Source organism: Pipistrellus hanaki (genome assembly GCF_964339955.1).
Source record: "Pipistrellus hanaki genome assembly, chromosome: 8".
Lineage (NCBI taxonomy): Eukaryota > Metazoa > Chordata > Mammalia > Chiroptera > Vespertilionidae > Pipistrellus > Pipistrellus hanaki.
Window position 1 is genome coordinate 67163113 of NC_140510.1, and position 13228 is coordinate 67176340.

The 13228-nt window shown below is 56.8% G+C and overlaps 2 protein-coding genes across 6 annotated transcripts; one reads left to right on the forward strand and one right to left on the reverse strand.

The window, feature by feature from the left end:
• Positions 1-39: 39 nt before the first annotated feature.
• Positions 40-9826, reverse strand: TMEM198 (transmembrane protein 198). Of its 5 annotated transcripts, XM_084891400.1 has the most exons (6): positions 8696-9826; positions 8540-8608; positions 7160-7390; positions 3109-3684; positions 1278-1480; positions 40-901 (listed from the first exon to the last, which is right to left on the reverse strand). In XM_084891400.1, the coding sequence occupies exons 1-6, from the start codon at positions 8757-8759 to the stop codon at positions 764-766; spliced, it is 1281 nt and encodes a 426-aa protein (XP_084747526.1). In that variant the 5' UTR covers positions 8760-9826; the 3' UTR covers positions 40-763. The 5 variants fall into 5 exon arrangements, with proteins under 5 accessions (XP_084747526.1, XP_084747527.1, XP_084747529.1 ...); XM_084891401.1 differs by lacking the exon at positions 8540-8608; XM_084891403.1 differs by lacking the exons at positions 8540-8608; positions 8696-9826 and adding an exon at positions 6651-6820 and having other exon boundaries at positions 7160-7607.
• CHPF (chondroitin polymerizing factor) lies at positions 7754-13087 on the forward strand. The gene is made up of 4 exons (XM_084891390.1): positions 7754-8328; positions 9834-10407; positions 10922-11101; positions 11419-13087. The coding sequence occupies exons 1-4, from the start codon at positions 8021-8023 to the stop codon at positions 12676-12678; spliced, it is 2322 nt and encodes a 773-aa protein (XP_084747516.1). The 5' UTR covers positions 7754-8020; the 3' UTR covers positions 12679-13087.
• The last annotated feature ends 141 nt before the right edge of the window (positions 13088-13228 follow it).

Here is a 13228-nt window from a genome sequence, read left to right on the forward strand (position 1 = left end):
ACGTGCCAGCCACCGAAGATCACTACTCTTGGCAGAAGCCACAGTTTGGCACATTTATAAAAGATGTAAAACAGGGTGGGGCGGAGGGAGACAGAAGCATGAGGTGTCCAGGGTGGCAATGACAGACACCAGACATGCATCGTGCATTTAAGCCCCCCGAGCCCCAGGTCCCCTTCCCAACCCAGCCCAGAGCAGCAGCCCCTACCCCTATCCTCTGCCACTGCCCTAAGGCTGGTGGTTTTGCAGGGGACAGGGAACCAGGGTGAGGGGTGCTGCAGTGGAGAAGGACAAGAAGCCTCGGATGAATCTGGCTGAGAGGCAGAGCAGTGGGGGAAGAAGGCAGGCCTCCCCCATGTAGACATGCAGGAGAGTGGCCCAGGGGACCCCAGCAGTGGGAGAGGAGGTGGGCAAACCTTGCATAAGCCCTACCAATCAGAAACCTAAGGCAAGGGTCCCAGTGTTCCCTCCAACCCCACCCCTTCATGCACACGCACACACAGGTGGCACTCTCACAACCCTGAGCACACCCCAAAGGGGCTCACACCCCATCCCTCAGGAGCTCCTTGGGAGAGGGCTTTCCCCTCAGACCAGGCATAGCCTGAGACAGGTCCTCCCTTCTGGCAGCCAGGCCAGTCCTCTCCAGGGTAGAGAACAACAGCCATAGGCTACAGGGCGAGGTGGGCTGGGCGGTGGCCCAGCAGGCCTCTGCAAGCTATCAGAGCTGGTCGCCACAGAGTCCAGGTTGGCGGGAGCAGCTCAACTGCTATACCCGCACAGGGGGCCCTGTGCAGGCTGTCAATGGTCCCCGGGACCCGTATTCATAGTCCATGTCCGTGGGTGAGGCCATGAAGGAGCTCAGGGAGCTTCCTGTCTGCCGGTCCCGGAAGCTCTGGATATAGCTCTGTGGGAGAATAAACACAGAGGTGAGTGCAGCCACACACCCCTGCCCTGAGAGCCACCTCTGGCAGACATCCTCTCCCTGCACCCCCACAAGCCTGAGACTCACCCCAGACTGCTGTAGTCCCAGGACCTCATCACACTCATAGCCTAGCCCTGAGACCCTACCCCATACCATACTCAATTAAAATTCTTACTCAGGCACTTTTCCCTCATCCCAGCACTGGGCCCATCAGGCTCCTGGTGCAGGAGTTAAGATGGGTGGACAAACACTAGGCCTTCTAGACAGTGCCCAGCCCTAAGGGAAGCCCAGTCCTGCTTGGACAGAGCTTACACACTCCCTTGACCCCATTCGGATGGGAGGGGCTCGGAGTGCTCACCGGGGAGAGGACATCTCCATTGAAGCGTTTGATGGGCACTGGCCTGCGCCGATAAGCAGGGTCAGGGGGCCCAGGCCTTGGAGGGGCCCGGGAGCCTCTGGAGGGAGCCCTTGGGGGTCTCTTCTTGCGCCGCTTCTCCTTGCGCTCTTCCTGCTGCCTTATCCGCATCAGCTGCACACGGCGTCGCTGCCGGCTGATGACCACTGTGAAGGGATGGGCAAGAAGTGTCTCAGGGGTCCACATGGGTCATCTCCACCCTTCCCACCTGGTGGCCTAGGGCTTCCATATTCCCCTTATCTGTAAACACCCTCCCCCCCTTTCCTGGTCTCCCACCTCCCAGATGGGACTTCCATTGCTCTTTATCTCTGAAGATCTTTATGGAAGATTCCTAGACTCTTGGTACCCCCTCTCCAGCTGTCATCCCTCTCCCAACCCTGTGCTCTAGGTGACTCACTGAGACCAGCCACCATCCCTCTACTGGACAACCTCCGCTATCTCCTCACTGGTTTCTCTTCTACACTTGCCTTCCTCAGTGTTTTCTACATTCAGCAGCCAGAATGAGCATCCCAAATGCTAAATTAGATCATATCCTCCCTGCTTTAAGCCTCCAACAGTATCTTATTGCCCTCCTAAAAGAAAAAAAAGAAAAAGAAAAAAAAAATCCAGTCTGGCCAGGGTGGCTCAGTGGTTGAGCATTGACCTATGAACCAGGAGATCACGGTTCAATTCCCAGTCAGGGCACATACCCAGGTTATGGGCTCAATCCCCAGTGTGGGGCATGTAGGAGGCAGCCAACCAATGATTCTCTCTCTCCACTGATATTTCTATCTCTCTCTCCCTCTCCCTTCATCACTGGAATTAATAAAAATATAAATTAGGCCCTAACCAGATTGCCTTAGTAGATAGAGCATTGGCTTGCGGACTGAAAGGTCCCAGGTTCGATGCCGATCAGGGCATGTACCTTGGTTGCAGGCACATCCCCAGTGGAAGGTGTGTAGGAGGCAGCTGATCGATGTTTCTAACTGTCTATCCTTCTCCCTTCCTCTCTGTAAAATATATTTTTTTAAAAAAAAGAAGAAGCAGCAGCACAAACTGGCCTGGCTCAGTGGTTGAAAGTTGACTGATCACAGTTTGATTCCCGGTCAGGGCAGCCAATCAGTGCTTCCCTCTCATCATTGATGTTTCTATATCTCCCTCTCCCCTTCCCTCTAAAATCAATTTTAAAAATTAAAAAAAAAACATAAATAAATAAAATTCAGAGTCCTCATCATGGCCCAGAGGGCCCACATAATCAGCATCCCTCAGTCTCTACAATCCAGCCCCATTTCTTCCACAAGCCAAGCCCATCCCTTCTCAGGCCCCCACTCTTGCTACTCCCTTTTCTCTAGCTGTTTGCATGGCTGGTCCCTTATTCTGCAGAACTCTACTTAAACGCCACCTCTTCCAAATGGCCTTCCTTGACACCCTGTCTATAATAGCCTCTGAAGGCCACTCATATCTCTTTCATATCACTCTGCACAACCAGAACTCTCTTGTGTGTTTGCATGTCTATTAGGAAGGGACCTCTTCTATTTTTGTCTCTGTTGTATCTCCAGTTCTGGAGTGGACTTAGACAGAACTGCTGTTCTGTACATTGCTGTGGAATGAATAGTACCACTGAGGTCCTGTCTTCCTTCCTAGACCATGATGGAGTCACCGCTCTAACCCTATTGAGGCCTTCCACTGCTGATGTGCACAGCTTCTCCACCCCCACCCCCCCAAATGTTCACCCACCCTCCCTACCCCCCGCCCCCCACTTCTCTTATGACCACCCGGGTCCGTGCCCTCTCACCTTCCGTGTGGGAGTCCCCCTCGGCCGTCACCCGCCACTGCACCAGGACGCCCATCAGGCTGAGCAGAGGCCAAAGCGCCAGCAGGGCCCAGCTCCGCCAGCACAGGGGAGGCACAGGGGCGGCACGCAGCCGCTCCACCGCGTAGCGCCCCAGCAGCAGCAGCTCGGCAAAGTAGTCGGCGGCAGTGGCGATGAGCGCAGCGCCGGTCACAGCGGTGGCCAGAGTGGTGAGCGGGCGAGGCCAGCGCAGCGTGAGCAGCGCGCAGAGCAGGCCGCCCCCCAGCAGCAGCCCCAAAGGGCTCCACACAGAGCCCGGCTGGTAGTAGGGGGTGGAACCCAGCAGGGCAGCAGCGGCGAGCAGCAGACCGAGCAGCAGCCCCACCAGGAAGAGGCCCACGCTGCGCACCAGCATGGCCACCAGCCCGCACAGCAGCCCGATGCCCAGTGCGATGCCCGCACTCGCCCCGGCACTCAGCTGTGTCTCCAGCACCCGCTCTCGGTAGCACAGCAGGAAGATGACCACCGAGCCAAACAGCAACCCAGTGAGGAAGAGCACTGCCTTGAAGCAGCGGTAACCTGGAGGGGAACAGGCGCCAGTGAGGGGCCAACATGAGGTCACCCGGCTGGAGGCAAGGGGTGGAGGGGTCAGAACGTGAAATCACAGGGGAGCGAGAGGTGGGATACTAAGATAAGAAAATTGGGGCTCCTTAGGGTCTTGAGGGCACCAGTGATGGGGCCACTGGGGTCAAGGGAGGTCAGAGAGATAGGTCACTAGGAATCACTTGGAAAACATAGAGACAGACATTGAGATGAACATTTGGTCTTTGAGGGTTAAAGGGGTCAGAGATAGGTCATTGGACTCAAGAGTGTATCAGTGATAGGGTCATTGGGGTCGTTGGAGTCTTGAGGGTCAGAGAAACAGGTCACTGGGGTCACAAGGGGATCATCAATAGAGTCATTGGGGTTTGTGAGGAGGGATTGTTCAGAGAGATGAGGTATTTGGAAGTCAGAAAGAATTTGAGAGATGAGTTCTTGAAGGGGTCACAAGGCTTCAGAGACATGGCATCACAGAGAAAAGAGAAGCAGGGTTAGTTGGGACTGGTTCCAGGAGATGAGGCCTTTGCAGGTCAGGGGGATTGACAGACATGGAATCCTTGGGAGTATTAAAGGGTTTCAGAGAGAGGGTAATATTGAAGCCAGAGAAATGGCGTTATTGAGATCTTGGTGTGCAGGAGGAGCAATCAGGCAATGAGTTCCTAGCAATGGCTATGGGAATGGAGTCAGAGGGATAAAAGGTGATGAGATAGCTGGAGGAGGGGGGTCTCTAGGGCTTACAAGAGGTCATAGGGAGTCAAAGAGAATTACAGGGTGAAATAGCGGTTGTAGAGTTCCAGGAAAGTGGTGGTTATAGGGCCATTGGGTCCATGAAGGGTAACCAGAAGAGTGAGGGACTTGCTGATCCTGAACAGTTGGGAAGATGGGGGTGAAGGGTCAGGGAGAGCCAATTAGAAAGGTCAAAGAAAAGAGTCAATTTTGGGAATGAAGGGAAGCATTAGAATCCAGGAGGTTCTGGAGATAGAAAGAAGAGCAGGGAATACACAAGGTTCAGAGTCCAAGAACCTGGGAGTGGGGGCATCCAAGAGGGGTAAGGTGGCAGGAAAGCCCAGGAGAGGGAATGTCAGGGTGTACTGAGCAACTGCAGAGGGGTTGGGCATGGGTATGGATATGGGTAGGGGAAGGAGGGAGGTTACACAGACCCCTTGGAGGCCCAGAATGTATTGTGAACCCACAGAGGGGCACTGCCTCCTGCCCACTCTGCAATTGTTCAGCCAAGGGTTTGGGGGTGGAAAGAAAAAGACCATCTGGCTCCCATTCCTGCCCACTACCCAGCCAAGCTAGGGGGAGGTATAGAGGCATCAGAACACAAGTCTCACCCCACCTCTGCCAAGCCTGGAACCCAGACCTCCAAGCTTCCTTTACACTTCTTTCTGTCACTGATAATGCTCCTCTTGGAGGCTTTCTTTGGGCCCCCAACCAATAGAGATTGCTCCCCTCTCTGAAGTTCTGCCACTCTTGCTGTAGAGTCACTGGGCACTAACTCCACAAGTCTATCAGGCACCTTTGTGCAAATTAGAAAAAGGGGTGCAACCTAGGCCAGTGTGGCTTAGTTAGTTGAGTGTCCCATGCATCAAAAGATTGCTGGTTTGATTCCCAGTAAGGGGACATGCCAGCTGGTGGGTTCAATCCCTGTTTGGGATGCATAGGGGAGGCAACTGATCGATAGTTCTCTCTCATATCAATGTTTTTCTCTCTCCCCCTCTCTTTTCCTCTCTCTCTAAAGTCAGTAAAACATATTAACAACAAAAAAGAGAAAGAAAAAGGTACGCCTTCCTTTAGGCAAAGCAGCCTTGTGGCAAGGTCTAGAGTTTGGCAAATGGAGCATGAACTGGATTTCAGGCCCCACTTGCCTATTAACTCAACTCACTTGTATAATAGCCATTCTGTACAACTTTTCACAGCCACCCTGATTATTGGAACCTACCTTATAGGTGATCTTCATGTATATGACTACTATCTAGCCTACTCTACAGTTGACCTTTGAACAACACACGTTTGAACTTCACAGGTCCACTTATACATTATTATTTCCAGTAAATATATCCTGCCTGTGCTCCAGTCAGCCCTCCATATCCTCAGATTTTACATGCACAGATTCAGCTGACTGCAGACTGAAAACAGTATTTTGGATCTTTGGTTGGGAATCTGTGCATGCTGAGAGCCAACTTAAGTTATATGTGGGTTTTCGACTGCACCCAAACCCTTGTGCTATTCAAGGGTAAACTATAATATGTATCAAGGTGTGAATATTCCCAAAGTCTCTCCCCCATTATACTCTGTGTGAAGGGACCATGCTTAATCACCCTGCTAAATGTTTTCAGTCTCTAGCTACAACAGTGACCCAAACACATCTTCACCACAATAGCTATTATTTATTGAGTCCCTACTCATTCTCACAACAACCCTATTTGAGGTAAATATCATAAAATCAATAAAAACATATTGTTCCCACTGTTCAGGTGAGAAAACTGAGCTAAGGCAAGTTAATATGCCCAAAGCATCACAATTAGCAAGGTACAAAGCCAGGTTCAAATTAAAGCATGCTAATTCAAAAAAATCTGTGTTTTCTAGTACCTAGAGTCTAGACCAGCGGTCGCCAACCTTTCGGACCTACCAGACCACCAGTGGTCTGCGGACCATGGGTTAGCGACCGCTGCTCCAAATGTTTCCTTAAACCAGCAGTCGCCAACCTTTTGGACCTCATGGACCACCAGTGGTCCGTGGACCACAGGTTGGCGACCACTGGTCTAGATGATATAGGAACATGTGGTATGAAAGAAAGTAAGGAAAGGGAGTTAGTTATTCATGCTAATTTTGGTGGGGGTGGTGGGGATGGGGGTGAAGTTCTGGAGGAGATTTGGAGTGCATCAGGAAAATAGGGAGAGAATGGGGAGCCCAGGTAAGGGATGAATTGGGGGTCTCACCGAAGAAGCAGTAGACGACTCCAAACAGACAGCACATGATGCAGACGAGGGCCGGCAGTGCCTGGTACCTGCGCTCCTGGGGCTGTTCACAGGGTGCACCCCAGAAGGCATCATCTGGCTCAGGGGGCAGGAGCTGGAACCGCAGTGTCGCCACAGTGCCTGGCATAGTGCTGGGAACGAAAGGGAGTCACCCTCCCAGGTCAGCCTGACAGAGAGGAAGCTGGAGTCAAGGAGGAGTCCTGGGTCTCCACCAGGATGGGGCAAGAATGGGAGTGGGAGACCTAGGCAAGGACACGCTGGACAAAGGAGTGGTGCCCACATCAGGCAGCTCCAGAAGCATCCCTAATTGGGGGACAAAAGACAAAGGGAAAAAAGTGTCTGGCTGGAGGGGGGCCAGAAAGAAGTCAAAAGGGGAACTGGTTGGGGGGAGATGAGGGCAGTGTGCTGCCAGTGAGGAGGCAGTCAGGAGACTCTGTGGGCGGCTAAATCTGGGATTGTCCAAAATCTACCTGGGCTGGAAGCGACCTGAGCTTTTGAATGAAAGAGGCTGTGCAGAGGCCAGAGGGTCCAAGGGTGCTGGGCGCCAGAGACCCCAGCAGCTGCCTGGGGTCTAGGAAAAGTCCGTCGTTGGGGAAGGGAGCTGCTGGGCCGGAGGGACCTGTCTCTGCGCGGCGGCGCCGCTCCGCCTCCAGCACCGGCTGGCACTCCAGTCCCGCGGCGTCCGGGGCCTCGGGCTGGGCCTGGGGAAGGGAAAGGAGCAGGAGCAGGGCTCGGGCCGCCCCAAAGCAGCGGCCCCATGCCCCGAGCCCGCCCGCGGCCTTTGGTGCTGATGGACAGCTCCGGCCTCGGCTCCTGACGTCACGCAGGCGCACCGTTCGGGCCGGGGCGGGCTGCCTCTGACGTCATCCTGGACGCACCAACCACGCCGGGGGGAGGTAGGGGGCTCCGCCCCCGGCGTCTCCCTCTCGCTCACTGAGGAGGGGGCACTTCCGGGGGTCCTTCCCCTTTCACCTCCCCCTTCTCCTCCCTCTCCGGTAGCCGGAGCCCGAGACCCCACCCCGGAGGCGGGGCCCTCGCAGTGACACGTCGGACAGCGGCGGCGGCGGGGGCGGCGGAGGCGGCGGAGGCGGCGGAGGCGGAGGCTTCCGTACCGAAAGCGGAGACCCTGCGCGATCCTGCACGGCGGCCGGAGCGGGATTGGGGCGCAGCGCCGGGGGTTTCGACTCGGCCCCCAGCTCTGCCCTGCGGGGTGGGAGCGGGCCAGCCGCTTGGCTCGGGCCTCCGGATCCGCCCCCTCCCTGGTCCCGCCCCCTCGGAGCCTCCGGCTGCTCTGGGGCAGCTCCGAGGCTGGGGCCCGCGGTCCGGGCGCCATGCGGGCATCGCTGCTGCTGTCGGTGCTGCGGCCCGCAGGGCCCGTGGCCGTGGGCATCTCCCTGGGCTTCACGCTGAGCCTGCTCAGCGTCACCTGGGTGGAGGAGCCGTGCGGCCCAGGGCCGCCCCAGCCCGGGGACGCTGAGCTGCCGCCGCGAGGCAACACCAACGCGGCGCGCCGACCCAACTCAGTGCAGCACGGAGCGGAGCGCGAGAGGCCGGGCGCCGGCGCCGGGGAGGACTGGGAGCCGCGCGTCTTGCCCTACCACCCCGCACAGCCTGGCCAGGCCGCCAAAAAGGCCGTCAGGTAGGGAGCAGCCCCGCCAGCTCCACCCCTGGGCACCGGCCGGGACGGGCTCTCCCGGACGCCGCCGCCGCCGCCGCCGCCGCCGGGGCCGGGTCAGACTCCGGAAGGAAGAGCCTGGCCGGCCAGGAAGTCTTTGGGCCGGATAACTTCCGATGGCCCTGCTTGCCCGGGCCCTGGAGCCCGTCTGAGGCCCTCTCTGGGCTGAACCTACCCTGTAGGCTCTGTGCTACACCGGCTTCACTCCCTGGTCCCCCAAACCTCCTCCGAGCTCCCTGGCTGGCTGTTGGGTTTAGAGAAATGATTGGTATGAAATTGGATGTAGAGAGAGAGAGAGAGGGAAAGAAAAAAAGATAAAACTAGGATTTACCTAGTATCTCTTGTTCGTGGGTGGGACACCTCGTGACGAGGTTTGTGGGAGAGAAATGATGCATCCATCCCGCTCATGCCCCTGCCCACGAGTTGAAGTCATTCTCTTCGGTAACACTGAGTTCAAATTCCAGTTCTGCAACTTACCTTCTGTGTTACGGAAGGGGAGTTACTGGAACTCCTGAGCTCCAGCTTGCCCTTCCCCCAAACACACTCAATACACCCCTATGCCATATATTCCATTACATCATTTCTGTGATGGTTTGTGGTATAATGGCATATTTATATAGAAATAAGTACTGTGTACATGGTGTGCAGAGTACCTAAGAGTCAAGCATTTGCCTAAGTGCTTTAAGTAGATACAGTCAACCCCATTTTTCAGATGTGGCCAGTTAGGCTCAGATATGCTAAATAACTTGCTCAAGGACACAACTACTAAGTAGTGAAACAGGGAGTCAGACCCACAATATGATTCTCGTATCTGCATGGATATTGCCAACTCCCAAAAGCACTATGTAGGTAAGACTAACATTTCACTTAAATCCACATGACATCTGGGAGAGATATGTTATTCTCATCCTATTCATAGGTGAGGAGACAGATCCAGAGAGGACATGACCTGTGGAAGCCTATTTATGCTGCTTCCTGTCTTCCTTAAACGTTTTTAAAAAATTGATCTTCGAGAGAGGAAGGAAGGGAGGGAAGGGAAAAGAGAGGGAGAAACGTCAATCAGTTTACCTCCTGCATGGGCCCTGACTGGGGATGGAGTCCACCTGACTATGTGCCCTAATTTGGGAATCGAACTTACCACTTTTTGGTGTAGGGATGACACTCCAACAACTGACCCACATTGGCCAGGGCCCCATTGTCTTTTTTATTATGTTTTTTATACTTCTATTGATTTCATAGGGGAAGGGAGAGGGAAAGAGAGACAGAAACACCAATGATGAGAGAGAGTCCTTGATTGGCTACCTCCTGCAAGCCCCCTACTGGGGATCAAGCCCACAACCCGGGCATGTGCCATTGACCAGAATTGAACCCCGTACCCTTCAGTCTGCATTCCGACGCTCCATCCACTGAGCAACACTGGCCAGGGCCCCATTGTCTTTTTGATAATCGTGTGCCTTCTCCTCCCGCAGGACCCGCTACATCAGCACCGAGCTGGGCATCAGGCAGAGGCTGCTGGTGGCAGTGCTGACCTCACAGGCCACGTTGTCCACCATGGGTGTGGCCATGAACCGCACACTGGGGCACCGGCTAGAGCGTGTGGTGTTCCTGACAGGCTCTCGGGGCCGCAGGGCACCACCAGGCATGGCTGTGGTGACGCTGGGCGAGGAGAGGCCTATTGGCCACCTACACCTGGCACTACGCCACCTGCTGGAGCAGCATGGCAACGACTTTGACTGGTTCTTCCTAGTGCCTGATACCACCTACACCGAGGCCCACGGACTGGTGCGCCTCGCTGGCCACCTCAGCCTGGCAGCTGCTGCCCACCTCTATCTGGGCCGGCCCCAGGACTTCATCGGGGGAGAGCCTGCCCCTGGCCGCTACTGCCACGGAGGCTTCGGGGTACTGTTGTCCCGCACCCTGCTGCAGCAGCTGCGCCCCCATCTGGAAAGCTGCCGCAACGACATCGTCAGTGCTCGTCCAGATGAATGGCTGGGACGCTGCATCCTCGATGCCACGGGGGTGGGCTGCACCGGTGACCACGAGGTGAGAAGATAAGCCGCCCCACCGGTACCTCCTATCTGGGCTTGGGTACTTCACCTGAGAGGCAAAGGGGTGGTTGGAAATATAGGCCTGGATTTCCATGCCAGTTTTCCCCTTTTCTATCCCTGTGACCTGGGTAAATTACTGAATCTCCCGAGTGGCCGTATTCTCATCCATACCAAAGGGAACAATTATTGCTCAGGGTTGTTATAAGAATTAGAAAAAAAGTAAGAGAGCTCTGCACATAGTAGGTGTTCAGTATTGGCAATTATTATTTTATTTGAGCCCCTGGATAGCTCTGAGATAGGATGCATGCCCATTTCCTAGATGAACTAGCAGAGGCTTGACCAAGGTTATGCACAAGCTGACAAATGGCCAAGGTACTTAAAACCACAATTCTGATTGCAAGTCCACAACAGGTCATAGGGTGGGGAAATGAGACACACACCGGGAGGTGAGGGGTAGAGGCTGTTCCATCGTCCTTCCTTTTATGGACCCCGATTCTTTCTCTCCCCAGGGAGTACATTATAGTTACCTGGAGCTGAGCCCTGGGGAGTCCGTGCAGGAGGGGGACCCTCGTTTCCGCAGTGCCCTGGCCGCCTACCCTGTGCGCGACCCTGTGCATATGTACCAGCTGCACAAGGCTTTTGCCCGAGCTGAGCTGGAACGCACATACCAGGAGATCCAGGAATTGCAGGTATGGTCTGGGCTGGGGGTGGGGTGGCAGGTCCTGTGAGGTCTTAAGAGATCCCAGGGAAATAAACTATGAGCACTAGAATCAGAACTCATCTACCTCCTGTCCCTGTTTCTTTCTGTCCATTCTGAGAAGCCCCTCCAGAAATCCCCCTTTCAACTCTCAGGCTGCCTCCATCTGGGGAAAGGATAGGTCGGGGCATTGGGAGGCAGAGGTTGGCAGGGGACAGGACCCATCCCGAGTGGCACCTGCCGTTTGCCCAGACCCCCGGCTGGCCCCTGGGGTCTCTGCCTTGCTCACAGTCTGTTTCTCCACCCCAGTGGGAGATCCAGAACACCAGCCGTCTGGCAGCTGATGGGGAGCGAGCAGCCGCTTGGCCCGTGGGCATTCCAGCACCATCCCGCCCAGCCTCCCGCTTTGAGGTGCTGCGCTGGGACTATTTCACTGAGCAGCATGCTTTCTCCTGCGCCGATGGCTCGCCCCGCTGCCCTCTGCGCGGGGCTGACCAGGCCGATGTGGCCGATGTTCTGGGGGCAGCCTTGGAGGAGCTCAACCGCCGCTACCACCCCGTCCTGCAGCTCCAGAAGCAGCACCTGATTAACGGCTACCGCCGCTTTGATCCTGCCCGGGGCATGGAGTACACGCTGGACTTGCAGCTGGAGGCACTGACCCCCCAGGGTGGCCGCCGGCCCCTCACTCACCGGGTGCAGCTGCTCCGGCCGCTGAGCCGCGTGGAGATCTTGCCCGTGCCCTACGTCACCGAGGCCTCGCGTCTCACCGTGTTACTGCCTCTGGCCGCGGCCGAGCGCGACCTGGCCCCCGGCTTCCTGGAGGCCTTCGCCACAGCGGCTCTGGAGCCTGGCGATGCTGCGGCAGCTCTGACCCTGCTGCTGCTCTATGAGCCACGACAGGCCCAGCGGGCGGCCCACGCAGATGTCTTCGCTCCCGTCAAGGCCCGTGTGGCAGAGCTAGAGCAGCGTTTCCCCGGTGCCCGGGTGCCCTGGCTCAGCGTGCAGACGGCCGCCCCCTCGCCACTGCGCCTCATGGATCTGCTCTCCAAGAAGCACCCGTTGGACACGCTGTTCCTGCTGGCTGGGCCGGACACGGTGCTCACGCCTGACTTCCTGAACCGCTGCCGAATGCACGCCATCTCCGGCTGGCAGGCCTTCTTTCCCATGCACTTCCAGGCCTTCCACCCCGCTGTGGCCCCGCCGCAGGGCCCGGGCCCCCCGGAGCTGGGCCGAGACACGGGCCGCTTTGACCGCCAGGCGGCCACCGAGGCCTGCTTCTATAACTCTGACTACGTGGCGGCCCGAGGGCGGCTGGCGGCGGCCTCGGAGCAGGAGGAGGAGCTCCTGGAGAGCATGGACGTGTACGAGCTGTTCCTCCGCTTCTCCAACCTGCACGTGCTGCGGGCAGTGGAGCCGGCGCTGCTGCAGCACTACCGGGCCCAGACGTGCAGCGCACGGCTCAGCGAGGACCTGTACCATCGCTGTCGCCAGAGCGTGCTGGAGGGCCTGGGCTCCCGCACCCAGCTCGCCATGCTGCTCTTTGAGCAGGAGCAGGGCAACAGCACCTGAACCCACCCTGTACCCCAAAACCCTGGCCTGGGGGTGCTTCTCCCCAACCACCCGGAGCCACCTGTCAGCCTCCCTGGACAGGGCTGGCTGGCCACAGCCTCAGACTCCAGGACAGCCCACTGGCCTCCTCTCTCTGGCTTTGTGGGCACTCAGGCTCAGGAGAAGCCCCGCGGGAGGTGCCCTCAGAGCCACCCCTTCCTGCCCCTGACGCTGCTGACTCAAGCTGTGGCCTCCATATTTATGTAGTGCAGTCGCCCGACGCCAGGCCTGCCTCTAAGTCCAGGGGCTGGGCTGTAGATGACCTGTTGGGAAAGGGGGGAGCTGAGAGGAGGAATGTGGGGTGTCTCCCAGCTTCTCCCTTCTGGACCCGATGAAGCTCTCTGCCTTTAATAAACTGGCTGAGTGTGGACTGGTGATTCTGGGTTTTTGAAAGGTAGGTAGCAGGCAGGGAGGGCTGACAGTGAGGATGGAAACTGTCCTGGCTAGGCCTGGATTTCCTTTTCCTGGGGACTAAGTCATGCCTATGCCCAGCCCCGCCCCAACTCCCGGC